The 23055-nt window shown below is 42.6% G+C and overlaps 1 protein-coding gene across 1 annotated transcript in view; it reads right to left on the bottom strand.

Moving 5' to 3' along the window:
• Positions 1-14151, bottom strand: part of LOC146761531 (uncharacterized) — a 29738-nt gene extending 15587 nt beyond the window's left edge. The window contains exon 1 of the mRNA XM_085542077.1: positions 13949-14151. Within this exon, the coding sequence (XP_085398203.1) occupies positions 13949-13994 (46 nt within the window). The 5' untranslated portion in view covers positions 13995-14151. The remainder of the gene's footprint in view (positions 1-13948) is intronic.
• Between the last annotated feature and the right edge of the window lie 8904 nt (positions 14152-23055).

The following is a 23055-nucleotide window of genomic DNA, read 5'->3' as shown; positions in this document are numbered from 1 at the left end:
ATTTGGGTCAGAGATCTAAGGAGGTAAACCTTATGTGGGGTTTGGCTTATGCATACCGTGCTTTGTATCATACTATTCTGGAGAGAGAGAGTTTCCGATCTGAGATTCAAGCCCAAGTTAATTCTGATCAGTCACAGGAGGCATCAGTAGCAATATCAGTTGCCCCTGTGGAAGGCAAGAAATGGAAACGGGTGTCCATGCGTCTAGAACGAAAAGAAGGAGAAGCACAGGGGGGGGCTGCAGAAGACCCAGGTGCCGGGCATGGAGCAGTACCGAAAAAAGCAAAGGCAAAAACCAAGAGGCATGAAGAAGAGACTGATGATGAGGAGGAAATCACCTATTGTCGACCTCTGAAGCTGACTGAAATCCAAGGCTCAAGAAAGGAGTTCACACGGCGTCAAGATGAAGGTATCCTTGCTTGGTTGCTTCGCTGCTGGGACAACGGGGCCAACAGCTTGTCTCTAGATGGTAATGAAGCTCGCCAACTAGGAAGCATTGCCCAAGATGCAGGTATCGACAGAGGGATTAGCAGATGTTCGGATGGAGCTGCCACTCTCTGGTTGCGGCTGTTAGAAGCCGTGAGAGAAAGGTACCCCTATAAGGATGCTTTGAAGCCTAAATTTGATAGTTGGAATACCGTCCAAAAAGGTATTCAGCGCTTGAGGGAATTGGCCATGGCGAAAATGTTGTACAGCCCTGATCCAAGCGAACTTGACCCTGAGAGAGTGAGGGCCGATCCTGACATGTGGCAGAAAATCACAAGTACAGCACCAGAGAGAATGGCACAGTCATTGGTAACAGGTTCTAAAGGGTTCGTGGACAGATGGCCCCGAGTTGTTGAGCTGATTATAATGCTTCAAACCACCGATCAGCAGCTCCCCCAACTGCATGCCGCAGTTTCTGCCATCTCACGGCTAGAAAACCGAGTAGATGAAATGTGCAAGAAATTGTTTCCATCAACTAATTGCAATGATCCCGTAATAGTATCAGAAACAACTGATGAAGGTCAATCCTCGTACGGGCCACCAGGTCTAATGAAGGATCTGATCAAAGTATTCCAGTCCTACTCCTCACCTGCATCATCAAAAGTCTCAGCTGTTAAACGCACACGCTTCCCAGCTCGAGCAAAGAACAACAGTACGATTGCACCGCGTGTTTCCATGTGGCGCTACCTACGTGACCGTGGAGAAGACATGAGGAAGTGGCATGATCAGCCTACTTCTGCACTACGAGCACGGGTGAAAGAACTACTAGACATACCAACCACCAGTGGAGTTGCTCCAGTCATCACAGGTAACCAATAGAGGGGCCCTGCCCTCAGTCAGGGGAGGGAAAGGGATAATAGAGTTTATTGGACTGTGTGGATTCGATGGCCTGGCACATCAGAACCACAGAAATATAAGGCACTGGTGGATACCGGTGCACAGTGCACCCTAATGCCCTCCAGTCATGAAGGGACAGAATCAATCCATATTTCTGGAGTGACTGGGGGCTCTCAAGAATTGACTGTGCTGGAGGCTGAAATAAGCCTCACTGGCAAAGACTGGCAAAAACATCCTATTGTGACTGGCCCAGGGGCTCCATGTATACTGGGTATTGATTACCTCAGAAGGGGGCATTTCAAGGATCCTAAGGGGTATCGATGGGCCTTTGGGATAGCTGCTGTAGATATGGACAACACTAAGCAGCTGTCTGTTTTGCCTGGCCTGTCAGAGGACCCGTCTGTTGTGGGGCTGCTACGAGTAAAAGAGCAGCAGGTACCGATTGCTACAAAGACAGTGCACAGACGGCAGTATCGCACCAACAGGGATTCCTTGCTCCCCATTCATGATTTGATTCGCCAGTTGGAGAATCAGGGAGTGATCAGTAAAACTCACTCACCTTTTAACAGTCCCATATGGCCAGTGCGTAAAGCCAGTGGAGAATGGAGGCTGACAGTAGACTACCGTGGCCTGAATGAGGTCACACCCCCATTGAGCGCTGCTGTGCCGGACATGTTGGAACTCCAGTATGAGCTGGAGTCAAAAGCAGCCAAATGGTATGCCACCATTGACATTGCCAATGCCTTCTTTTCTATTCCTTTGGCTGCAGAATGTAAGCCACAGTTTGCCTTCACCTGGAGGGGCATTCAGTATACTTGGAACCGTTTGCCCCAGGGGTGGAAACACAGCCCAACCATTTGCCATGGGTTGGTCCAAACTGTACTGGAACAGGGTGGTGCTCCTGAACACCTGCAGTACATTGATGACATTGTTGTGTGGGGTGATACAGCAGAAGAGGTTTTCACAAAAGGAGAGCAGATCATCCAAATTCTTCTACAAGCCGGCTTTGCTATTAAGCGAAGCAAAGTAAAAGGACCTGCCCAGGAAATTCAGTTCTTAGGTATAAAGTGGCAGGATGGACGTCGTCACATCCCAACAGATGTGATCGACAAAATCACTGCCATGTCTCCACCAACTAGCAAGAAAGAGACACAATCTTTCCTGGGTGCAGTAGGCTTTTGGAGGATGCACATTCCAAACTACAGCCTCATTGTAAGCCCCCTTTATCAGGTGACGCGGAAGAAGAATGATTTTGCATGGGGCCCTGAGCAGCAGCAGGCTTTCGAACAGATTAAACAAGAGATAGCCCGAGCTGTAGCTCTGGGGCCAGTACGGACTGGACAGGATGTAAAGAACATCCTCTATACTGCTGCTGGAGAGAAAGGCCCCACTTGGAGTTTGTGGCAAAGAGCCTCAGGAGAGACCCGAGGCCGACCCCTGGGATTCTGGAGTCGATCATATAAGGGGTCTGAAGAGTGCTACACTCCAACTGAGAAGGAGATCTTAGCTGCGTATGAAGGGGTTCGGGCTGCTTCCGAAGTAGTTGGGACTGAAACACAGCTCCTTTTGGCACCTCGACTGCCAGTGCTGAACTGGATGTTCAAAGGACAGGTTCCCTCCACTCATCATGCTACCGATGTCACCTGGAGCAAGTGGATTACGCTGATTACACAGCGAGCGCGAATGGGAAACCTCAATCGTCCAGGAATCCTAGAGGTAATCATGGACTGGCCTGAAGATAAAAGGTTTGGAACATCACCAGCAGAAGAGGTATCACGTGCTAAAGAGGCCCCACCATACAACGAATTACCAGAAAATGAAAAGAAATATGCCCTATTCACAGACGGATCATGTCGCATTGTAGGGAAGCATCGCAAATGGAAAGCTGCTGTGTGGAGCCCCACACGACAGGTTGCAGAGGCCACCGAAGGTAAGGGAGAATCAAGTCAGTTTGCAGAGGTAAAAGCTGTCCAGCTGGCCTTAGATGTTGCTGAACGGGAGAGGTGGCCAATGCTGTATCTTTATACTGACTCATGGATGGTGGCAAATGCCTTATGGGGGTGGTTACAGAGGTGGGAACAAAACAACTGGCAACGGAAGGGTAAATCTGTTTGGGCCGCTGAATTATGGAAGGACATTGCTTCCCGAACAAAGAATATGGTTGTAAAGGTGCGTCATGTGGATGCACATGTGCCCAAAAGTCGGGCTACTGAAGAACAACAAAACAACCATCAGGTAGATAAAGCTGCCAAAATTGAGGTGGCTCAAATTGACTTGGACTGGCAGAATAAGGGTGAATTATTTCTAGCTCGATGGGCTCATGAGACCTCAGGTCATCAAGGAAGAGACGCGACATATAAGTGGGCCAGAGACCGAGGGGTGGACTTAACCATGGACGCTATTGCGCAGATTATTCATGATTGTGAAACATGTGCGATAATTAAACAAGCCAAAAGGATGAAACCTCTCTGGGAGGAAGGGCGGTGGCAAAAGTATAAATATGGGGAGGCGTGGCAGGTTGATTATATCACCTTGCCACGATCTCGCAGTGGTAAGTGTTATGTACTCACCATGGTAGAGGCAACCACTGGGTGGCTTGAAACATACGCAGTACCCCATGCAACTGCTCGAAACACCATATTAGGTCTTGAGAAACAAGTCCTATGGCGACATGGCACCCCAGAAAGAATTGAATCTGATAATGGGACACATTTTAAAAATTCCCTTATAAATACTTGGGCCAAAGATCATGGCATTGAGTGGATTTATCATATTCCCTACCATGCACCAGCTTCTGGTAAAATTGAACGATATAATGGGTTGTTGAAAACTATGTTGAAAGCAATGGGTGGTGGAACATTTAAGCACTGGGAGAAGAATCTGGCAGAAGCCACTTGGTTGGTGAATACTAGAGGATCTGTCAATCGTGATGGTCCTAGTCAATCTAGCCCCCTACACACTGTAGAAGGAGATAAGGTCCCTGTTGTACATGTAAAGAACATGTTGGGAAAAGCTGTTTGGGTCCTTCCAGCTTCTGGAAAGGGCAAACCTATTCGTGGAACTGTCTTTGCCCAGGGACCTGGGTGCACTTGGTGGGTAATGCAGAAGGATGGGGATGTTCAGTGTGTGCCACAAGGGAATTTAATGCTGGGGGAGTGCAGTCAATAATTTTATGTATTTATATATATATGTTTGCATGTGTAGTGTATTTTAGTTATTATAGTTGTACATTTAGTTATGTTACATGTAATTCTACTGTTTAGCTATCATAATTTTACATATGTGTATATATATGTATATATATATATTTACCATGATGTAATAATGTAGAATAAGGGGTGGAATGTCATGGTCTTGTAATTTTGTAATTTTGCTATCAGTATTCCACATCATAACATCATGTAAAGTATGGATACTTCTATTGAATGTGCAGTCCACAGAAGAAGACTACATATCCCAGAGAACAACGGGGTTAATGATAAGTCACGGGACCAGGACTCTATATAATCTCATTTCCAGGCTGGAGTGCCCTCCTTCTTCTCTCGAACTTCTCGGAGAGTGGGAAGCGTTCCAGCCGTGTCGCCTAGAGTTCACAGTAGGCCTCTCGGTTTTCGGGGACTCTCTCTCTCTGTTTCGTTCAATTTGTTAGCCTCAATTATATTATATTGTGTTATCTTGTATTTCGGTATCATATTTAGTAAAATAAGTTTTTCCTCCTTAGATTGTCGCTGTTTTATCCCACTCCCTTTTTCCCCCTCCTTTCCGGGCCCCGGGGGGGGGGCCCACGGGGTGGCTTCCCCTGTCACGGGCATAGGTAAATCTAAGTAACCCGTGACAACAGTGCAAGGAGATCTGAGCTCACTGGAGAGGAGATGCAATGACTTTGCAGGAGCTGTCTGGGTTGCAGGTGCCCAGAAATCCCAGGAAAAAAAAAAAAAAAAAAAAAAAAAAAAAAAAAAGAAAAAAAAAGAAAAAAAAAAGTTTTTTAAACGAAGTCTTTTAATTCTGATTCCTCTGAAAATGGTGCTGAAAAAGGAGGACGTGCCTGGATGAACCTGGATATTATTTGCTCTAATTGGGAGTTATTCTTTGCATATGGATTTAATGATACCTATGATACGTATTAAAATACTCAGAGTAGTGCCGGAAGGATGCCATCAACTTTTACTATACCTTATGGCTCCATAGTGAACATTATACATTTTGGTATAAAGTTTTAATACCTTTATAGCTTGGAATCCCCAAACTCCCATAAACCCAAATTCTCCTTGATCTCCCAAACATATTGAATAACAGCTATCAATATTAGACACAGATGTGTTAACCTACTTAGAAATCTGCACCAGTAATGTAACACAGTGCTGTAAAGAACTTAATGCAATTCATGTATCTTTACCTCGCTATACCTTCTACCCATTTACTGTGTCGTCTGTCCGGCATTCATAGATCCACATACATGTAACAAATACAGCCATGGTTGGAATGAACCACCAGTGCAGTACCTGCAGCTTTGTGGAAGGAATGGAAAATACTTCTAAATCTAAAGAAAAAGGGGAAAAAGAAAGAAAATGGGGTCATCAGAAAAAGGGCATCAACAGAAGGGTATAATTCTGTAAATTCCACCACACCAACTCAGAATTAAGAACAGAGTTATCTTGATTCATTCGTATCACCACTTGTGTACTACAGCTTTTCCAACCATCGTACAAGAATGCTGAAATTCATTCTGAGTTTTGAAAACACAAACAGTGATCTCTACATTGGCAGAGAGAGTTGCATTTTCCTTTCCAACAGTTCAACTGCAAACGAGCTGCAAAATAAAGGAAGGGCTGTTCATTATGCTTTGTGCCCGCTGATCCTGAATTATCCCAGCCATAATGAACTATTCAGCCCTTGTTGTTTTTTTTTTTTCCATGCCTTCTACCAACATTTCCATAGTTCAGCTCACAGGAAAAGGCAGACCAAGCTGCATCTGGTCCAGCCCCCTAATGTGGCATATTAAATGCCTGCTGCCCAATCAGTAGAACAGATGCTGAATTCTCATTACCTCTCCCAAAACAAGGAGTGCAAATTCCAATCTCTCTCTCTGTATTTAGCCATCACATTTCACAAAGCTCATAAGAACTCGTTAACTCTACGATGTGTAGCTCCTTTCACACGTTGTTGTAATTGGCCAAATGGATGTGGAAAAATGACAGCAAAGGTGATGCAAAAGATGCATACAGGAGACAAGGTGTAAAACCCACCTTCACTTCTTTTGCTTCAGGTTGCCTTCCAAGTATTCCAGATACTCTTTTATAGGGGGAAAAAGTCATTTCTATTAACAGCTGTTTTATTGGAAACCATTTTATGGCTCTGTTGTAAATGAAGATGATGACATTATGTTACATGTATTTCAACTCTGGTCTCTAATAGTACGCTTAAACTGCAGGGGACAGACAAAGGTACTGCTGGGAGAATTTATGACAGTCAAAGAGCTGAACTCCTTTGAAAGAGAGACATATTCATAACACAGAAAATGCTGCAGCATTAATCAGCCTGACAGCTAAATTGCCATGTCTTACTTTTCTGATCTTATATTGTTTTCCAGCCAATTACTTGACTTCAAGTCACAAGGAAGTCATACAGACTGAGATCTTTATGCTAACCTAAAGGTGTGTAGCCTAGTTCTGTGGATTTTAAAGAAGCTATGTGAGGAAAGTGCCTAAAGATGTGGCTGTATCTTATTGGTGAAAGTTCGTTCTCCTCCCTCATGCTTTCGCATTTACCACTTACACATAAAATGTCCTCATAAAGATTTAGATCAAATAGCAACATAGCTGCTACTCAAGGCACTCATTTTCTCTTTATACACTTTAATGCTAACTTTAAAAAAACACTGTGCTTGCATGATTTTCCCATGTGTCAGGTCTTTAAAATACACAAAACCCACTCCATCCATCAGACAGCCCTCTCGAACCTTCCTCACCTTTAACACCTAACTTTCCCTGAAGAAAATAGATTATCTTTATGAAGGAAATCATTTTGTTAAGTTACCCAGATAGCATTTGAAAATACATGTATATTAAAATCATACGTATGTGCCAGGACTCTAACTAATTTCCTCACCCTCCTGAATCACCCAGAGCAATTGTACTGTGTCACTTTAAGTGAAACTATTACTGCCAAATGTTTTTCAATGACTGCCCTGGACTACAGTGCTTTCCAGCCACCTTTGGATTGCACTGGAGGCAGAACACCTTCCAGGTTTGCTGTGCTGATCATTAAGGCCTGGGAGGATATTTGGGGCTGTGCAAACAGAAAGAAGCACAGTGACTCTGCTTTTAACCCTGCAGTGACTCCAGCAATAGAATATATTGAAGCTAATAGGACTGAGACTGTGGAGTCTGGCAAGCTTGGCAGAGAAACATGAGAAATCTTCCCATCACACATGTGCAAAATGCAGTGGCATTGCACAGATGAAATTGGATAATGAGGCAGAGCTTGCTATGACAGCACTGATTAAAACCTTTTTGCTTCCTGCACATACTTTTTGCTTTGCCTGCTAGGATGACAACTCACTTATAGTGATAGCAGGAAAATTCAATTTGGGATTTTATCTTGTTTTCCTCCCAGAGATCTAAGCATATATAGCGATTTTTTTAATGAATAAAACCTCAAATCCCTCAAGAGCTGTCCTCAAAGGACCATGGCCCTTGCTTCTTCCCCATCAAGAGGAGCCAAGCAAGTCCAAACCAGGGCCAAGTGCTTTCCACAGCCAGAGGTAGAGGTATGGGAAGCTGTTTGCAGTTTAACATGGGATTACAGCAAACAGGCAATCCAAAAATTGTGCTTACTGCCAGATTTTCCATTCATAAAGGGAGTTTGCCCCACTTTCAACAGTGCTGTTCCTCCAACCCAACACAGATGGTGAGAAGACCTGAAGCCCCACATCACACGCCCCAGAGCTAGTTTTGCAACAGAGAGCCAGACTACTTAAGTGATAACATCTTGGCATAATATGAGACTTAAGGCATATGACTATAATACTTGCAACTCCCTCAGACTGTCCTTTCTGCCCTTGCTAGTCTTATTATGAGGAAAATGGGGTTTGGAAGGGAATCAGCAGCATTTCCATGGAAAGCTCCTCATGGACAGCAAGCTGTATTTTCCACAGGTGGCCACATTGAATCTCCACCCAGAGTCCCACCAGCACGCTCACACAATGGGTTTCCAGTGACACTGAGCCCAGAACTTTCTCCTGGGTGGCCACAGACACATTATTTGTTTTCTGAGTCATTAAAGGGAAATCCAGAGGCAGAGCTTCACTGGCAAATGAGTTTCAACAAGGCTGGAGGCTGGGGAGGGAGAGGCAGCAGAGAGCTGGCAGGTCCTTGCTCCCCAGCATCTGGTAAGCTCTCCAGGAGGAAGGCCAGGCCAGTGGGAGGAGGCAGGGCTGGGGAGAGGAGCAGGACCTGCTGTGCCAACACAGGCAGTCAGCGGGTCTGGGAGCTGAGCAGCAGCCTGGTTTTGATTTTGGTTTTGCTGTTTGAGGAACAGTAATGCTGCTTTTTCCCAGAGTATGTCAGAAAGGCTGGAAAGTCATATGGTCTTCCATACTCTGGTTGCCTCTTCACAAACACCAGGAGGGACCTCCATGCCACAGTGATCCCTTCTGAAGCCACAGACAGTGCACACATTCAACAGCAGCTTCCTCACTAACACAAAACTTCTTCATTTCCACAAGCTGACCTCGCAGATGCTGTGTGAGCAAAGCCTGGAGCTCACTCCTGCTCTGTGCAGTCTCATTTCAGCAGGCAATAAGGGAACTGTGTGTTCTTAGACAAGGCAGATAATTAAGGGGAAACAGAAGGCTAATATTGAGTAATTATGAGTGAAAGCAATCATGGTACTGGGAAGAGCACAGGCACACAGTGCAGGGAAACACAGCGTGATCCCAAGCAGGCTTTTTGTCCAGCACAGTGCATTATGATTCAAGCTGCTTTCAGAGTATCTGGAGAGATTCATAAAACAATTTCTTCTATCAAGGCACGATGTGGGGCTCATTAATAAACAAATACAGGAATCAAGCAAACTCACAAAGCAGACTGCTAACCCCGCTCTGATCCCATTCGTGTCATATTTCAGCTCCTGTGGAGAAGTTTCAAAGTCTTCTGATCAGGTTTAGAGCATAAGGCAATTACACCTCCGCTGATCTCATTCTTTTTTTCAGCTATAAATCAATTTTCTTATGCAACTGAGATTTTATTTATTTATTTTAAGGAAGACATCTATTATTCACAGCTTTGTCAGGAACAACACTGTGTATTAGAAGTCCACCTCCCAATTTGCATCTAACAGGTTTCTCTCCCTCTTAATTTTCCCCTTCTTAGCGTGGACAAAAGTAATATGGTGAACTACTTCACAAATGCACGGCTTAGTTAATAGCCACTGTGCTGCATGTAAGTATGGTAAGAAAGGCTGTCAGTACTGTACAGAGCTCCGTAATCTGTTGGTGTACAGCGCGTAAGCAGCAATCACTCCTATTTGAGCCCAGCGGTTGCCACTAGAGGGAGATGTTGATTAAATAATACTGTTTGATGTCATTTATATATATATACATATAGCAATAAAATAATATTTAATAGAAAAAGTAAATGCAATTTTAACCTGATTTCTATAAGATCAATAAGAAAAAAGTACCTGACTGTAGTCCAAAGGAGAAAAGCAAAGATTGCTTTTGACACACAAATGAAAACCAAGACACTGACCTTAATGAGGAAGAGTGCATGCTTTAAGAGATTAACGCCAGGGGTGATAGGAAAATCTGCAATCACAAAAAAGCTTGCTTACTGAAAAGCTGAGTAAGCACTGAAAAAAGTGACCCATGTGTGGGCCTCACCTGTCAGGCCCGGCAGTGTTACCCAGCATTATACACCAGGAAGAAGCAAACTGGCTGAACTGCTCACCAAATTAGAGATTCATCAACTGGTGGGTTCAGCGGCAAAATGTATTGCAAGCATTAGTCTCATTATTTACTGAGATGGGATTGACATCCTGGCAAACAAGCAATAACTTTGCATTAGTTTCTTTCATGCTGTCTTGTGCCAAAACCCATCAAAATCTTTGCTCATATTGAACTGAGCATGACAGTTTTATTTGGAGTGATACAGAAGAGACATAGAAATTGCCTGTTTGTCAGGACACGAAGGATGATGTGGCTTTTGCTGTCAAGAATCACTGAATTTGTAGACTGCCATTCACAGCCACAAAAGTTGTGATGATGAAGTACTCTGATGAAAAGCCATTTGGATAAGCCACACTGTAAGAAAATACATGCAAGGCCTGTTAGAGCCTGCTGTCAGCAAATACAGAAATGATCCATTTGGTAAATCACATTTCTAATGATTTCCACACAGCTATTTTAATGGCACTGTAATGCAGCAGAGAGACCCACATCAAGAGATGATGAGGAATGCATTTTAAGATTAGTATTTAAAGGATTTAGCTCCATGAAGCTTCCTGATATTAATTAGCCATGTTTCTGGGGACTTCAAAGAATAAAAGGTCCCTATCTGCATTTTCATCTCAGGCAAACTTCTGCTGAAAACACCATGGATGCAGGTTGTACATCTCCTGGACCCTTTGAAGTGGGTTGCCTTCCAGCGCAACCAGAGGAAGTGATCTTGAGGCACTTAATATGTGTCATTGACTGCAGTTAACAACTCAGTGAGACAAGCTGTGAAAAGATCTAAGCACTATATCAGAGTCAACCAAGATGCTAATTAATGCCAATGCTATTAAAATCTTCTTTTAACAAGGATTTATTTGCTAATGTTTCATCTCCTTAAAAAACGAAACAAAGACAATCTTAGTTTATGACTTACCTAGATCTCCTGCATTGTATAGTAGGATTTGGGGGATGGACTAATGTTCTTGAGTATAATCTCCCAGCTATGCTTATCTCATTTCCTTCAGACTATCTGATTTCCTGAAGAAACTCAGACACTGCAATTTGGAAATACGTCTATTACTTTCATTTGTTTGGTATGCATCCACAAAAATTAGCAGTTACTACAACCTTCAGCCCATTTGTTTGACCTCAGCAGCTGAGCTGGTATTTGGAGGTAGCTACTATCTTGAAATGCTGCCAATAGAAAATGAATTCGGTGCTCTTGTTTCCAGGCTCATATCTTAAAACCATTGGGTTTGGCAATTCAAAGGAAGGAAGATGCCGCCCTTCTTTCAGATCAAGCCTGGATGCCAAGGGCACTCAGAACCTTGGTGCTGGTGACGCCTGAAGTACTGTCAGCTGCACCAGAGGAAGTCAAACGCAGCCACAATTACTGACCTGTTTCCTGGTCACCTGCTAACACTGGGTTTGGAATGGAGAAAACAATCCCAGCTCCCCACAAATTATGAGGCTGCATTTAAATTGCATTTGATTTCTCCTTTCAAAAAGTTCAATGTGATTTGTGTTAATTTCCTTGTTTTGGCTACCTGAGGCATTCTACAGTGAACGATGAAAAATGAAAAAGCAGTTGGAAGGTATGATACATTTCCTACCCCAGATTTAACAATGACTTCTTGCCCTGGGAAAAAATACCTACTCTTCACAATTGTTTATTTCATTGGTAACTAGAAGTAAAAAGTGAATGTTCTATCAGGAACTGTATTTCTTATGCAGCTATATAATGTACAGTCACATCCCCCTTGGTAACTTACCAGGTAGGATTTGGTTTTGTAACCTTAGAAAAAGTATCTCACTGCTGTCAACTTTCCGACTACAACTATGACAGCACTGAATCTGCTGTAAAAATTTTGAAGCTGAGCATATTTCATAGAATCATAGAATGGCCTGGGTTGAAAAGGACCATAAATGATCATCTAGTTTCAACCCCCTGCTATGTGCAGGGTCATCAACCACCAGACCAGGCTGCCCAGAGCCACATCCCACCTGGCCTTGAATGCCTCCAGGGATGGGGCATCCACAGCCTCCCTGGGCAACCGATTCCAGTGCATCGCCAACCTCTGAGTGAAAAACTTCCTCCTAATCTCTCTAACCTAAACCTCCCCTGTCTCAGTTTAAGACCATTCCCCCTTGTCCTATCACCATCCACCCTTGTAAACCATTTCTCTACCTATCTGTATGCTCCCTTCAAACACTGGAAGGTCACAATGTGGCCTCCCCGGCTCCTTCTCTTTTCCAAGCTTAACTAGCCCAGTTCCCTCAACCTTTCCTCATAGGAGAGGTGCTCCAGCCCTCTCACATTCTTGGTATGTGTGTTTCCATCTTAAAATCCAACACATTCTACCAGCTAGAGGAGTGCTCATATTTTTAATTACAAGACAAAAAGCAGCTTAAACTAATATTAAACTAAATTCCTAGTTCTCTAGTTGCAGAAATGAAATACAAAGAAATATGTTCATACCTTTAAAAACAGAAAGACCTATTAAAGCAAAAGTGGAGATCAGCTTTAACTTCATGAAGTACAAGGCCATTTCTCTCCAAAAAATAATAAGAAATTAAAACAATGTTTAATGTTATTAATACTGTCTGTTGTAGTATTTCCATTTTAAAAGATGAATAAGTTACGAAGAAAAGCACTGTTATTCCTCTTTGTTCCTCATTACAACATAACTGTATAACAAAATAAACACCTGTCTGAACATCAAAAGAAAACAGCCGATCTCCTTGTAGGTGCTCTAATTTAATGTGCTCTGAATTTTGCTCTAAAAATGCTCTACTTCAAAAATATGAAAGTGATAAAAATGTAAACATCCCTTCTTTACATAAATTTATGTCCTAGAAATATACAATATATTCTTTTGGAAATTGGGTCAAAGAATCATCCACAATAAGAAAGCATCAAGTAACACCTTCCATAGCTGGATTGTTAATGTTGTTAAACTCCACATGTATATTAGAAGAACAACAGAATTTCAGCTAACTTGTACTTATAGAACACTCCAAACATAAAGGACAAGTGTAGTACAATTCCTGTGCTGAGAAGTTAAATACTGAATGGGCCATTTAGAGTTCACTGTGAAAGTCTATTCTAAGAATTAAAATTTCTGCTTTTCTGCAGACCATTACTACATGAGTAATGGTGCCATTTATTTTTCTTATTGATGGCTTTCTCTCTGCAGTATTCTGAATTTAATTACACAAATATAAATCACAGTTTTACTTAGAAAGGCACAGAATTAAATAGATTTTGTTTTTGTCATTCTCACTGTAAGAGAATCCAGCTCAAAAGCTACTGATGTCACAGGAGTGTTGCTCTTAACTTCATTTTCAAAACACAAGACCCAAAAGCACTCACAGCAAAACAAATATCGATTTTTTAAATCAGCCCACCCGGACCCGCTACCCTCAAAGCAAACTATTGTTTCCTTTAGGTCAGTAGGAAAGTATGGATCAGACCACTGTCAAAAATATGACTTTCAACAAGCAACACAAACTCAGACTCAGAATTTCCCTAAAAATCTCTGATCAATTACCCAAATTCTTTCTAGTTTTGAATCCTACTGATTCCACCTCCATCCATCAACAGATTTGTAGCATTGCGTTTATGATGATGAGATCCTCACCACTGAGAACTACCACTTGCATACATGTACATAATGTTTACATATGGACATACCTCTTGAAGACTGATAAATGATTTCTACCAGCCCACTCCAAAGCATGGAGACAGAAGCAGATCCTCCTCCTAATACTGAGGCATGTTGGAGCACTTCCAAGCCAGGTGGTGCAAACTGCTCCTGAGCACAGCTGTAGCCTGTTTAGCATCACACCCACAGTTGCTGGGTTTTGTAGCAGCCAGCCTGCATTATCACCTTCCCCATCAGCCTAGACATAGACACACAAAAAAAGCAGAGTTAAGGGATCTATATGTACTGACATACACAAATACTTATCAAAACAAGAACAATAATATTAATATGCTATTAGGATGTTGCAACAACAGCAGCATTCATTTGGAGCATAGTGCTATAAATAACAGCATTCAAACAAATAACATCAATACAGCCATATAAATCACTTCTTTAAATAAGGATCAAATGACTGAGTCTCAAATTCCATCTTTCAAAACTTTGCTTTTCATGTTCTATTAGAATATCCTCTTACTTTTATATCACAGAATGACCTGGGTTGAAAGGGACCTCAAGGATCATGAAGCTCCATCCCCCCTGCCTGGCAGAGCCACCAAACTTCCATGTTTACTAGATCAGGTTGCCCAGGGCCCCATCCAACCTGGCCTTAAACATCTACAGGTACAGGGCATCCACAACCTCCCTGGGCAGCCTGTTCCAGTACCTTACCACTCTCCTAGTGAAGAACTCCCCCCTAACATCCAATCTAAATCTTCCCTCTTTCAACTTAAAACCATTTCCCCTTGTCCTATTATTATCAGCCCTTTCAAAGGGCCGATAAAATATATGTCTATATATTTAATACAAGGAGATGTTTACAACATCACTTTACAGCCACTATAATGTTCAGTTAAATCGCGGTGCCTCAAACACTTTTGTAGTGAAAGAATCTCCCTACTAAGCGATGCACGTGTTAACTGGAGATTTTCTGTTACTGGTCCAGTGGAGGGCAGCAAAATATTTACTAAAGAGATTCCTCTCTTTATAGCCTCATTACGGAGTTGTCACAACAAATGCCTTCATAAAGGCTTTGGAAAAGTCCACTACTTCTTTGTTTGTCTTACAAGATCTTACGTATTTGTTTATTTTAGTTGAAAGTCAGTTTTTAAGACATTGGAGACTATTTTTCACATCAGAGATTGTGCCTTAAACCAAACAATGCTTCCTGTATAAATAACTCCATGGTGCTCCCATTCTTTCCAGTGCTAATGACATCTGCACTGGGATAAGGAGGGTGGTAGAGCTCTGCCTTGCAGCGCTCCTCTGGAAAGCATGCATAAATTTGCCAGCGGTTCAGATCCAACTTCATATCTCCAGCAGAGCACTATTGGCACACCATCATCTTGCATCACTCACTTGCTATGAGCGTATGTTATCTCAGCTTTTAGTTTAATATAAAGGGGAGTCAGCAGTACTAATGGAGTTTGGAGTCTGTGTCCTAAGCTGGAAGCCAGATTTAAGAAGGAAAATATTTTAATGTGCTAGTTAATGGACTTCATATAACTCTCTTCAATAGAATCTGAATTTCAAATATATTAATTTTACAGTGATGTTACATGAAAAGTTACTGATAATAGCCTTCCACATAGGAACAGACTCACTGCAGAAAGATTGCAAATAATAAAACACAGAAAGTAAAAAAGTCTTCAGTCTAAATCACAGGAGCTGTAAAATGTCCTTTTACTCAGGAGTGCACAAGAGGTTTATAGTCCATAAAAAGCTCACACTCTTTAGCAGAAGTTTGGGGCACACTCCTGGAAATGAGATTTCCTACTGATTTTACAACGTCAATACAACAGAAGGCAGAACAGAAAGGCCCTGTGTAACGATTTGGGTCACAGATGGAGTAAAGGAGGCTGGCACCTGCTGGTTCCCTGTGTGAAGCTGGGGGTACCTGTACCACCGCACACCCACTGGCTGGAGCAGAGAGCAGATGCTCAAGTCCCAGGAGTGACAGATGCTGCAATGCTGGTGTTGTGTTTCAGGAACCAGCTCGTGCTGCAGTACTGAGGGGCACAAAGGAACACGCACAGGGAATGCTGCAAAAGTTATGCTGAGAAGTTTGAGTCCTGACAAAATCCGGTGTTTCAAATTATAGCAGAAGCAAAAAGCTATCAAGTAGCTGGGCACAGGTATGTAGGTTGCTCCAAAAGTAATGCCTTCTATTAATTTCTGTGCAACAAAGAGTACAACAGCAGTACTTGATAGAGCAAATTTTCAGCTACAGAAGACTATTTTTCAACACTATCACCACTGCTAACCACATATTTTTGCCAGTGATGAACAAAAGCCTGCATGCTGTTCTCATCAAAACCTGCACCAGTGGAGGTGATCACCATAGATGCAACCACTGCTGAAACGCACCACCCACCTCCTCACTGTGCTCGCATAGGCTGTTTGGTGTCCATCAACATTCAGCAAATGCTGATGAATGTCAACAGGAACAATCTTCTCTGCATGAAGGCATTCAGTTACACACCAGTGCTTCATAGACTCTTCCATGTCAGTCATCATTTTGCCAGAGTGCCACTCTGCTGCCACACAGCAACAAAATGGAATAGAATATTGGTGGAAAGGTTCACCTTCTATTCCTATATTGCCAGCGTCTGCCTCTGATGCTGTCCGCCAACACAGGACTAGCCTTTGCAAATCTACAAATTGGAAGAAATAGGAGTTCCGCTGTATTTCTTACAGAGATATTGGTAGCTGCTGGTGCAGGCAGATATGTGGATGCTTGTCTGCAAACAGTGAAAGGAAAGAAAATCATCACACAAAGAAAGTGCAGTTTGAACTGTGAAGAGCGAGGATAATAGCTGAAGGATGCAGCAAGCTAACTGGGGCTTTCCTGTAGGATTATTTTGCAGCGAACTCCAGATTGTTTGCAGTTGGTTCCTTAGGGCAGGTAAAACTGTATAGCTCAGGGAAAACACAAATTAGATAGGTAGAAGTGAGAGGTAGGATTTCAAATAGGAAAAGGAAATCACGGATGGAGGGCAGAAATTTATGCAGCATTATTCCCAAATTAATAAATTTCTTAAGTAGGATAATAGATATTTCAGTAGAAAACAAATTAGCAACTTCCTCTTGGAACTGAATGACCTATCAGTAATAAATTCTCAAGTAGATAGGATGTAGCTGTATATAGTACATCTTGACTAATTACCATGCATAAAGTACTTGTCCATGCACATAAGTTCTATTTTATGCTCACTCTTGGTTTGTTAGGCTGTTTTCATTGATACATGTTGGAGTAAATGTAATTTGCCCAGAGAGCAAACATCAGCTCCAGAATGGCAATCCTGTAAAAGAAAGCTGCTTAGCTTTATTGTGTGCGAAGACTGACTGTGACAGAATAACTGACACAAAACATGCAGCTTTCAGAAGGTCACAAAGTTCTGCTGAAGATCAAGAGTGCAACCAGTGCATGTTTTGTCCAACACAGTTGTTGTAAACCAGAAAGCATTGATATTATTTCTAAAGCATATGGAGCCGACTTAAGTGGTAGTTTCCAGTAGTATTAATTTCCGTGGAGCCTGATCAGATGGAGATGTTGAAAGGATCAGAGCCGGAAAAGTGAAACAATAGCAAAAAGAAGGAGTGGTCCAGTGCACACAATAAGCAGGTTCACAGCTGCTAAAAAATCTCCCATGGTCCCTTCTCCCTGGAACAGGCCTCTTTCACCAAGGTTGTCCAAGAGACACTAATACAAACACTTGAGCAGGTCTTTCCTTTCCAGGTTTGTTGGCTTCCCATCAGGTCTGGAAAAAACGCCCTGCCCTGCTCACAGCACGTTCCTTCAGCTCCTGCTGGGAGGGTTTTTTTGTCCAATATTTTTGTCATGACACCATGTAGCTGGGGTTGGAGCAACAGCTCCAACCTGAGATACGGTGAATTTTCTGTGTATGGACTTTAAAGCTCATCAGGGAGCAGTAGGTCTGGCAGGCCCAGCAGACATAAAGCAAATTCTAAAAGCATTAGCTGCTGTATACAGTCAACCTCGAATCACTGACTTATATTTCTACCTGGGAATTTCTAGGCAGACACTGAATATCTGCTAAGAGTCTGTCCAATGTAGCTATCCCTGTAACTGTGGTTGTTGAAAACAAAACAGAACAAGAAGTGTTGTGAAGGTAACACAGGTGTGACTTATACTCTTTTCCTGCTATCAGAGATTGAAATAATTGGGAAAAGAATATAGCTATATCTTAATGAGCAGCTCATGCAGAGCTCAAAGACGAGCAGTAAAGAACAACAAAAAAAAGACACATCTTGCACTTATTGGTTGCTTAGGCAAGGCAGAAGGATTCTGTTCAGACAAACAGGTTGCTTGTATTGCAAGGGAGCATCCAGTAGAGTCAAGGTCAGTGGAGTCTCACCAGGAGTTAGGGAGACAGCCAGAGCTCCTGCCCTGGTGGAGTAGCACCTTCCTGCTGTGGGCTCCACTTCCTCCTGAGCACGTTACAAAAGCTGCAGCTGGGGAGAAAGAAGCAGCTTGCCAAGCAAGGGAGTGAATGATGGCTGGAAAGGAGGCACCTTGCAGCTGGGACAAATAATGTACGTATATGCAAGAAACCAAGAATCCCCACAGCAGGGTGAGCAGAGGAGCAGCAAACAATGCCAGCTCTGCGGGGGGCACGTGTGCTAAATCAATGCTCCAGCCTCAAGGAGGAGGGAGGCAGAGATGCTTATCTAACTGCTTTTGTATAGGCTTGCAATCTGCACTAAAGAATGGCTCCTTTGTCTCGCCCTCTGTCTGAGGCTAAAAGCCATGCAGCATGCAGCCAGATGGCCAGGACAGACTGAGGACCGAGAGGAAAAAGGAGGAAAGCTTCTTTCCTTAAATTTGTACTGATCCCTGAGGCTTAGAGAACAAAAGTCCATGGAGCGCACATCCCTCAGGGGATGATTTAGAGGCTGAGGTTCTGAGAGGCTTGCAAAGAAGGATGCGGATGTACCTACCTGATGTGACACATATAGTCTTAGCTGCTAAGATTTGTCTTACAAGATATGCATGCTTTCAAAGTGCAGCTGGTGAATGGGATCTCCATTCGCTTAACATGCCATGTGCATACCAGGAACAAATCTGGTTGCAAAGAAAGCCCAACAACCTTCTGGTCCCCAAAGAGCACTTACTCAGGGTGCTTCCCAAAATAGAAACTACAGAGCAGCGTCAGAGTGAGGCAGTGGAACCAAGAAGATGGATGAAAAACAAGTGCTGAGCAACAGAGAGGTATTTTGTATTAACCCTGCCAAATGGATTATTTATACTGTAATCTGCTGCTGCTGGTATGACTGAGCCTTTTGAAGGAAAGTTGCAGGCAGCTTCTCCTGATTATTCAATGAAGCAGATAAGCTCACACCTTCAAGCAACTCTACCAGCCTTTCACTGCCTCCCTGCATATGTGGATTTCAAGATAATTCTTAAGGAAAGCAGAAGGTGGCAATTCTCAAAGAGATGTTCTGAGGATAGTGATAGATCAAGACTGTCTAGACTGTAAACTGATCTTAAGCAACGAAATTATACCTAGCAGTGAAAGCACGTCCCTCCAAGAAAGATGACCATGATATGAAATGCTGATTAGATGGCCTCACAGCCTGGTAGGAGTGGGAATTGCCCAAGAGCTCCTTGGTACCCAAGGGTTGTCAGTGAAAGCTGGGCAAGGGCATACACATATGCATGACAGGGTGCTCCAGTAAAAAAGAGCTAAATGCCCTGATGTGGAGTGGCAGAGGCTGTCATGGAAATATTAGTGGTAAGGACACTACTACAGTGTTTCTTGTTAACATCTGTTTATGGTTGTTTTCATAAGTTTGGAGAAGAGAAGAGAAGAGAAGAGAAGAGAAGAGAAGAGAAGAGAAGAGAAGAGAAGAGAAGAGAAGAGAAAGAAGATGGACTCAGAAGTCACCTAACTCCAACACACGGTCACTTCTACTAGGAGCAGCAGCATCTGTGACAAGCAGCACCCACAGAGCTGACACCTACCTCGGCCCAGTTGCCTCTTCTTGTAAAGGCCTTGAATCCATCTTCTGCTTTACCTCAAGGCAGGTGTGGTTCTCCAAGTGACTCTAAAGCACCTAGTATGGGACAAACCCCTGCCTTTCTCTCATTACCTCTGTTCACATCATAGTGGAGAAGTACAGTCACCTTTAGCAATCTCCATAAGAGACTATACAGCTCACTATAGTTCGTCACTGGAACCAGACTCTATTTATCTATTTATACACATAGCATGCTTGTATGTGTGTATATATATATACAGCCATTCATTTTAAAGAATTCTAGTGGTGGGATACTAGCACCTCCCACTTCTCCTTTCAAGAACCTCTTGTACATTTCTATGCTTACCACTAGAACAATTTCTTTTTCCCTAAAGTTTAATAGAAATCACCCTTACCATTTTAAGATCATTACTTGTGCTTTCCCTGCTGGAACAAAGAAATTATTCCCTTCCTCCCTAGACCATCCTTCAAAATATATTAACAAACACTGTTATCACACCTCCCCTCAGTCTTCATCCCTCTAGACTAAACAATCCCAAGTGCCTTCAGCTTATAGGACATTATTTTTTTAGAGTTCTATCATTGTTACTGTTTGCTTCTGGACTCTTTCCAGTGGTTCACATCTTTCTTGAAAGCTCAGTGTCTGCAGAACCACATCTGAAACTTCACCATGTTAAATAAAAAAGCAGTTACTCCAAAGGATGTTCCTAGGGTAGCTGGGGACTGCAGCACAGACTCCCAAAGCAGGAATCTGACAGCTCTCCTCCTGTTAAAGATTCAGCCAAGTGAAAGGGATGAAGAAGTACAAATAAAATTACTTATACACAAATAAATATACTCTGGGACAGATATCTCATAGTTACTTCATAAAGAAAAGCTCAAGACTATTGAAAAGCCGTCACCATAACTCTAACAGAAAATATTTTTTTATTTAAGACCTATGTGTAATTATTTGCTTTTTCTCATTATCTAGTGAACACTGACTGACATTTCAGATACCTTTCTTTAACACAGATTTCTGCAAAAGTCCACTATGTCTTGCAATTCTTTTGTTTGCTCCAGTTTGGCATGAAATTTAGCATCCAGATGCACTTTTAAAGTGTGGCTTATGATTGCCTACACAACTTTTGTCAGGGCCATATCTGATTCATACAGTCTGGTATCTTAGTCCCTTCAGAGCTGCACGCTTGACCTAATGAGTTCAGCTCTGTGAAAAAGGCTTTTAAGGTTTCTCCCTTTCTTGGTTCCTTTCCTTCTCGTGATCCATTTCCAAAATGTCATACTTTATGGGGAAGTAAAAATGTCAATCTATACAGAATGTCTAATAACCAACTTCACATTATGTAGAACAAGATATCCTCTGCTACTAATTCTGCAGCACTTAGAAAAATACTTGCATTTCACTTCCTAAAGTATCGTCATTTGCCCCTATAAAAGGAAAGATCTCCCACTGAACTGCTCCAACTTGTCAGCAAAATCACTGGTGATTTTGCACCAGAACTGTTAGCTTGTCATTCTTTCATTCATCATACATCTCTTTCCATCTTGGCTCCTTGCTATCTGCCCTACTTACTTCCTGGTCTTGTTCTCATTTACTATCTTGCTGGTCCTGATTCCATTTCTAGGCAGAGATAAATGAGGAACCTGAGTCAGTATGTAGCATTAGCATTAGGTGGGTTAACCACTGCTGAGGGAAGATCCTTGTGGGATGGAGAGGTATGTACCTGCATTAGTCATGCTATGAACATCAACACTTTTTAACAACTAATTTGTACCAGACTACTCCAGGAGTGGGTTAGATTTCTGTTTTAAATGACTGCATACCTTTGTGCTCCAGATTTAGATACTGGCACAGTTACAAGTTTTGCAGTCTCTCTTTCTAATATTAGCTGTTTCCATGTTTTAGAGAAATATGTGAATTTCACACAAAATATACAAAGATCTTCCAAAATTAAAGCACATTTGAGCCTGCAGGGAACACCATAGTGGGAAATCCACCTACATCTTATGCTTAATACAGGAGATTTGCAGTAATCCAGAGGTAAACACAAAGGATAACATTTTACATTCTCAGACACAACTGATCCTCCTAGAATAAAACAGCAACAAAACAAAAAGAGAAGAAAATCAAGCAAGTAAGCAGAAAGCCCTCTTTTCCTTCCAAGTTGAATGTCCACTGCACATAGAGGCAGGCATCCATGTTGAATAAACTGCAGAAGAAAACTTTCTTCAGTCAGCACAAAGTATCAGGTCTCCTCTGAGATTTTACATAATTAAAACAAATTTCATCTAAGGAAATTAGGGACTGCTCAGAATAATAAAGAACCTAAGCAGTGTATGACTGGGTAGAAGGAAGAGCTGGAAGGAAGAGATGAAAGGAGCTTGTTGTGTAGACACCCAAATGGCTTGTGGAGCTGGCTGCAGCTCAACACTGATGAACCCTGTCAGCTCCTACATCATCACGAGTGTGTGTGGCCACCCAACTGGCTGTGCCTTCAGGCAAACATTCCTAACATACTAGAAGGTGGGTGCTAGTGCAACACCCACCTGGCTCTGGGCAGAAGCTGAGGTATGGATGGGGTGCTGAGTGCTGCCCACAGAGGAGCAGTTTTGTACAAGCCTCAGCAACCTTTACACCCATCCTGGTTCTTCTGGGATAGAGTTAATTTTCTTCATAGTAGCTCCTATGGAGCAATGTTTTGGTTTGGAATGAAAATAGTGCTGATACACCCACGTTTTTGTTGTTGCTGAGTAGCGCTTACACAGAATCAAGGTCTCTTCTGTTTCTCAAGCTATCAGGGAGTGAGCTTGTGATGCATGCTGCTAAGCTGCCTACTGGGTTAAGCCACTACACCATTCTGTCCCAATCAGTTTCCAGGAAAGCTGTAGCCCAGCAGGCAGCTTAGAAGTTGTTAACTTGTGGGGGCACAACAAAGGGAGAAGTGATGTGTTTCTGGGCCATAGAAGGCCTGAAAGCTGCTGTTCATGCTGCTGTACCCCCCACTAGTAAGCTTCTTCAAAGGCACTAAGTGTATCAATAGCAGAAAATGAAACCCAAAACTGCCTGGACTACTGAGGGTGCCAACAGCACCAG

This window comes from Coturnix japonica, chromosome 3 (assembly GCF_054131305.1).
Source record: "Coturnix japonica strain WE chromosome 3, WE-NBRP24, whole genome shotgun sequence".
In the NCBI taxonomy this organism is placed as follows: Eukaryota; Metazoa; Chordata; class Aves; order Galliformes; family Phasianidae; genus Coturnix; species Coturnix japonica.
Note: the sequence above shows the minus strand (reverse complement) of the source record. Positions and strands in the feature narration are given on the sequence as shown.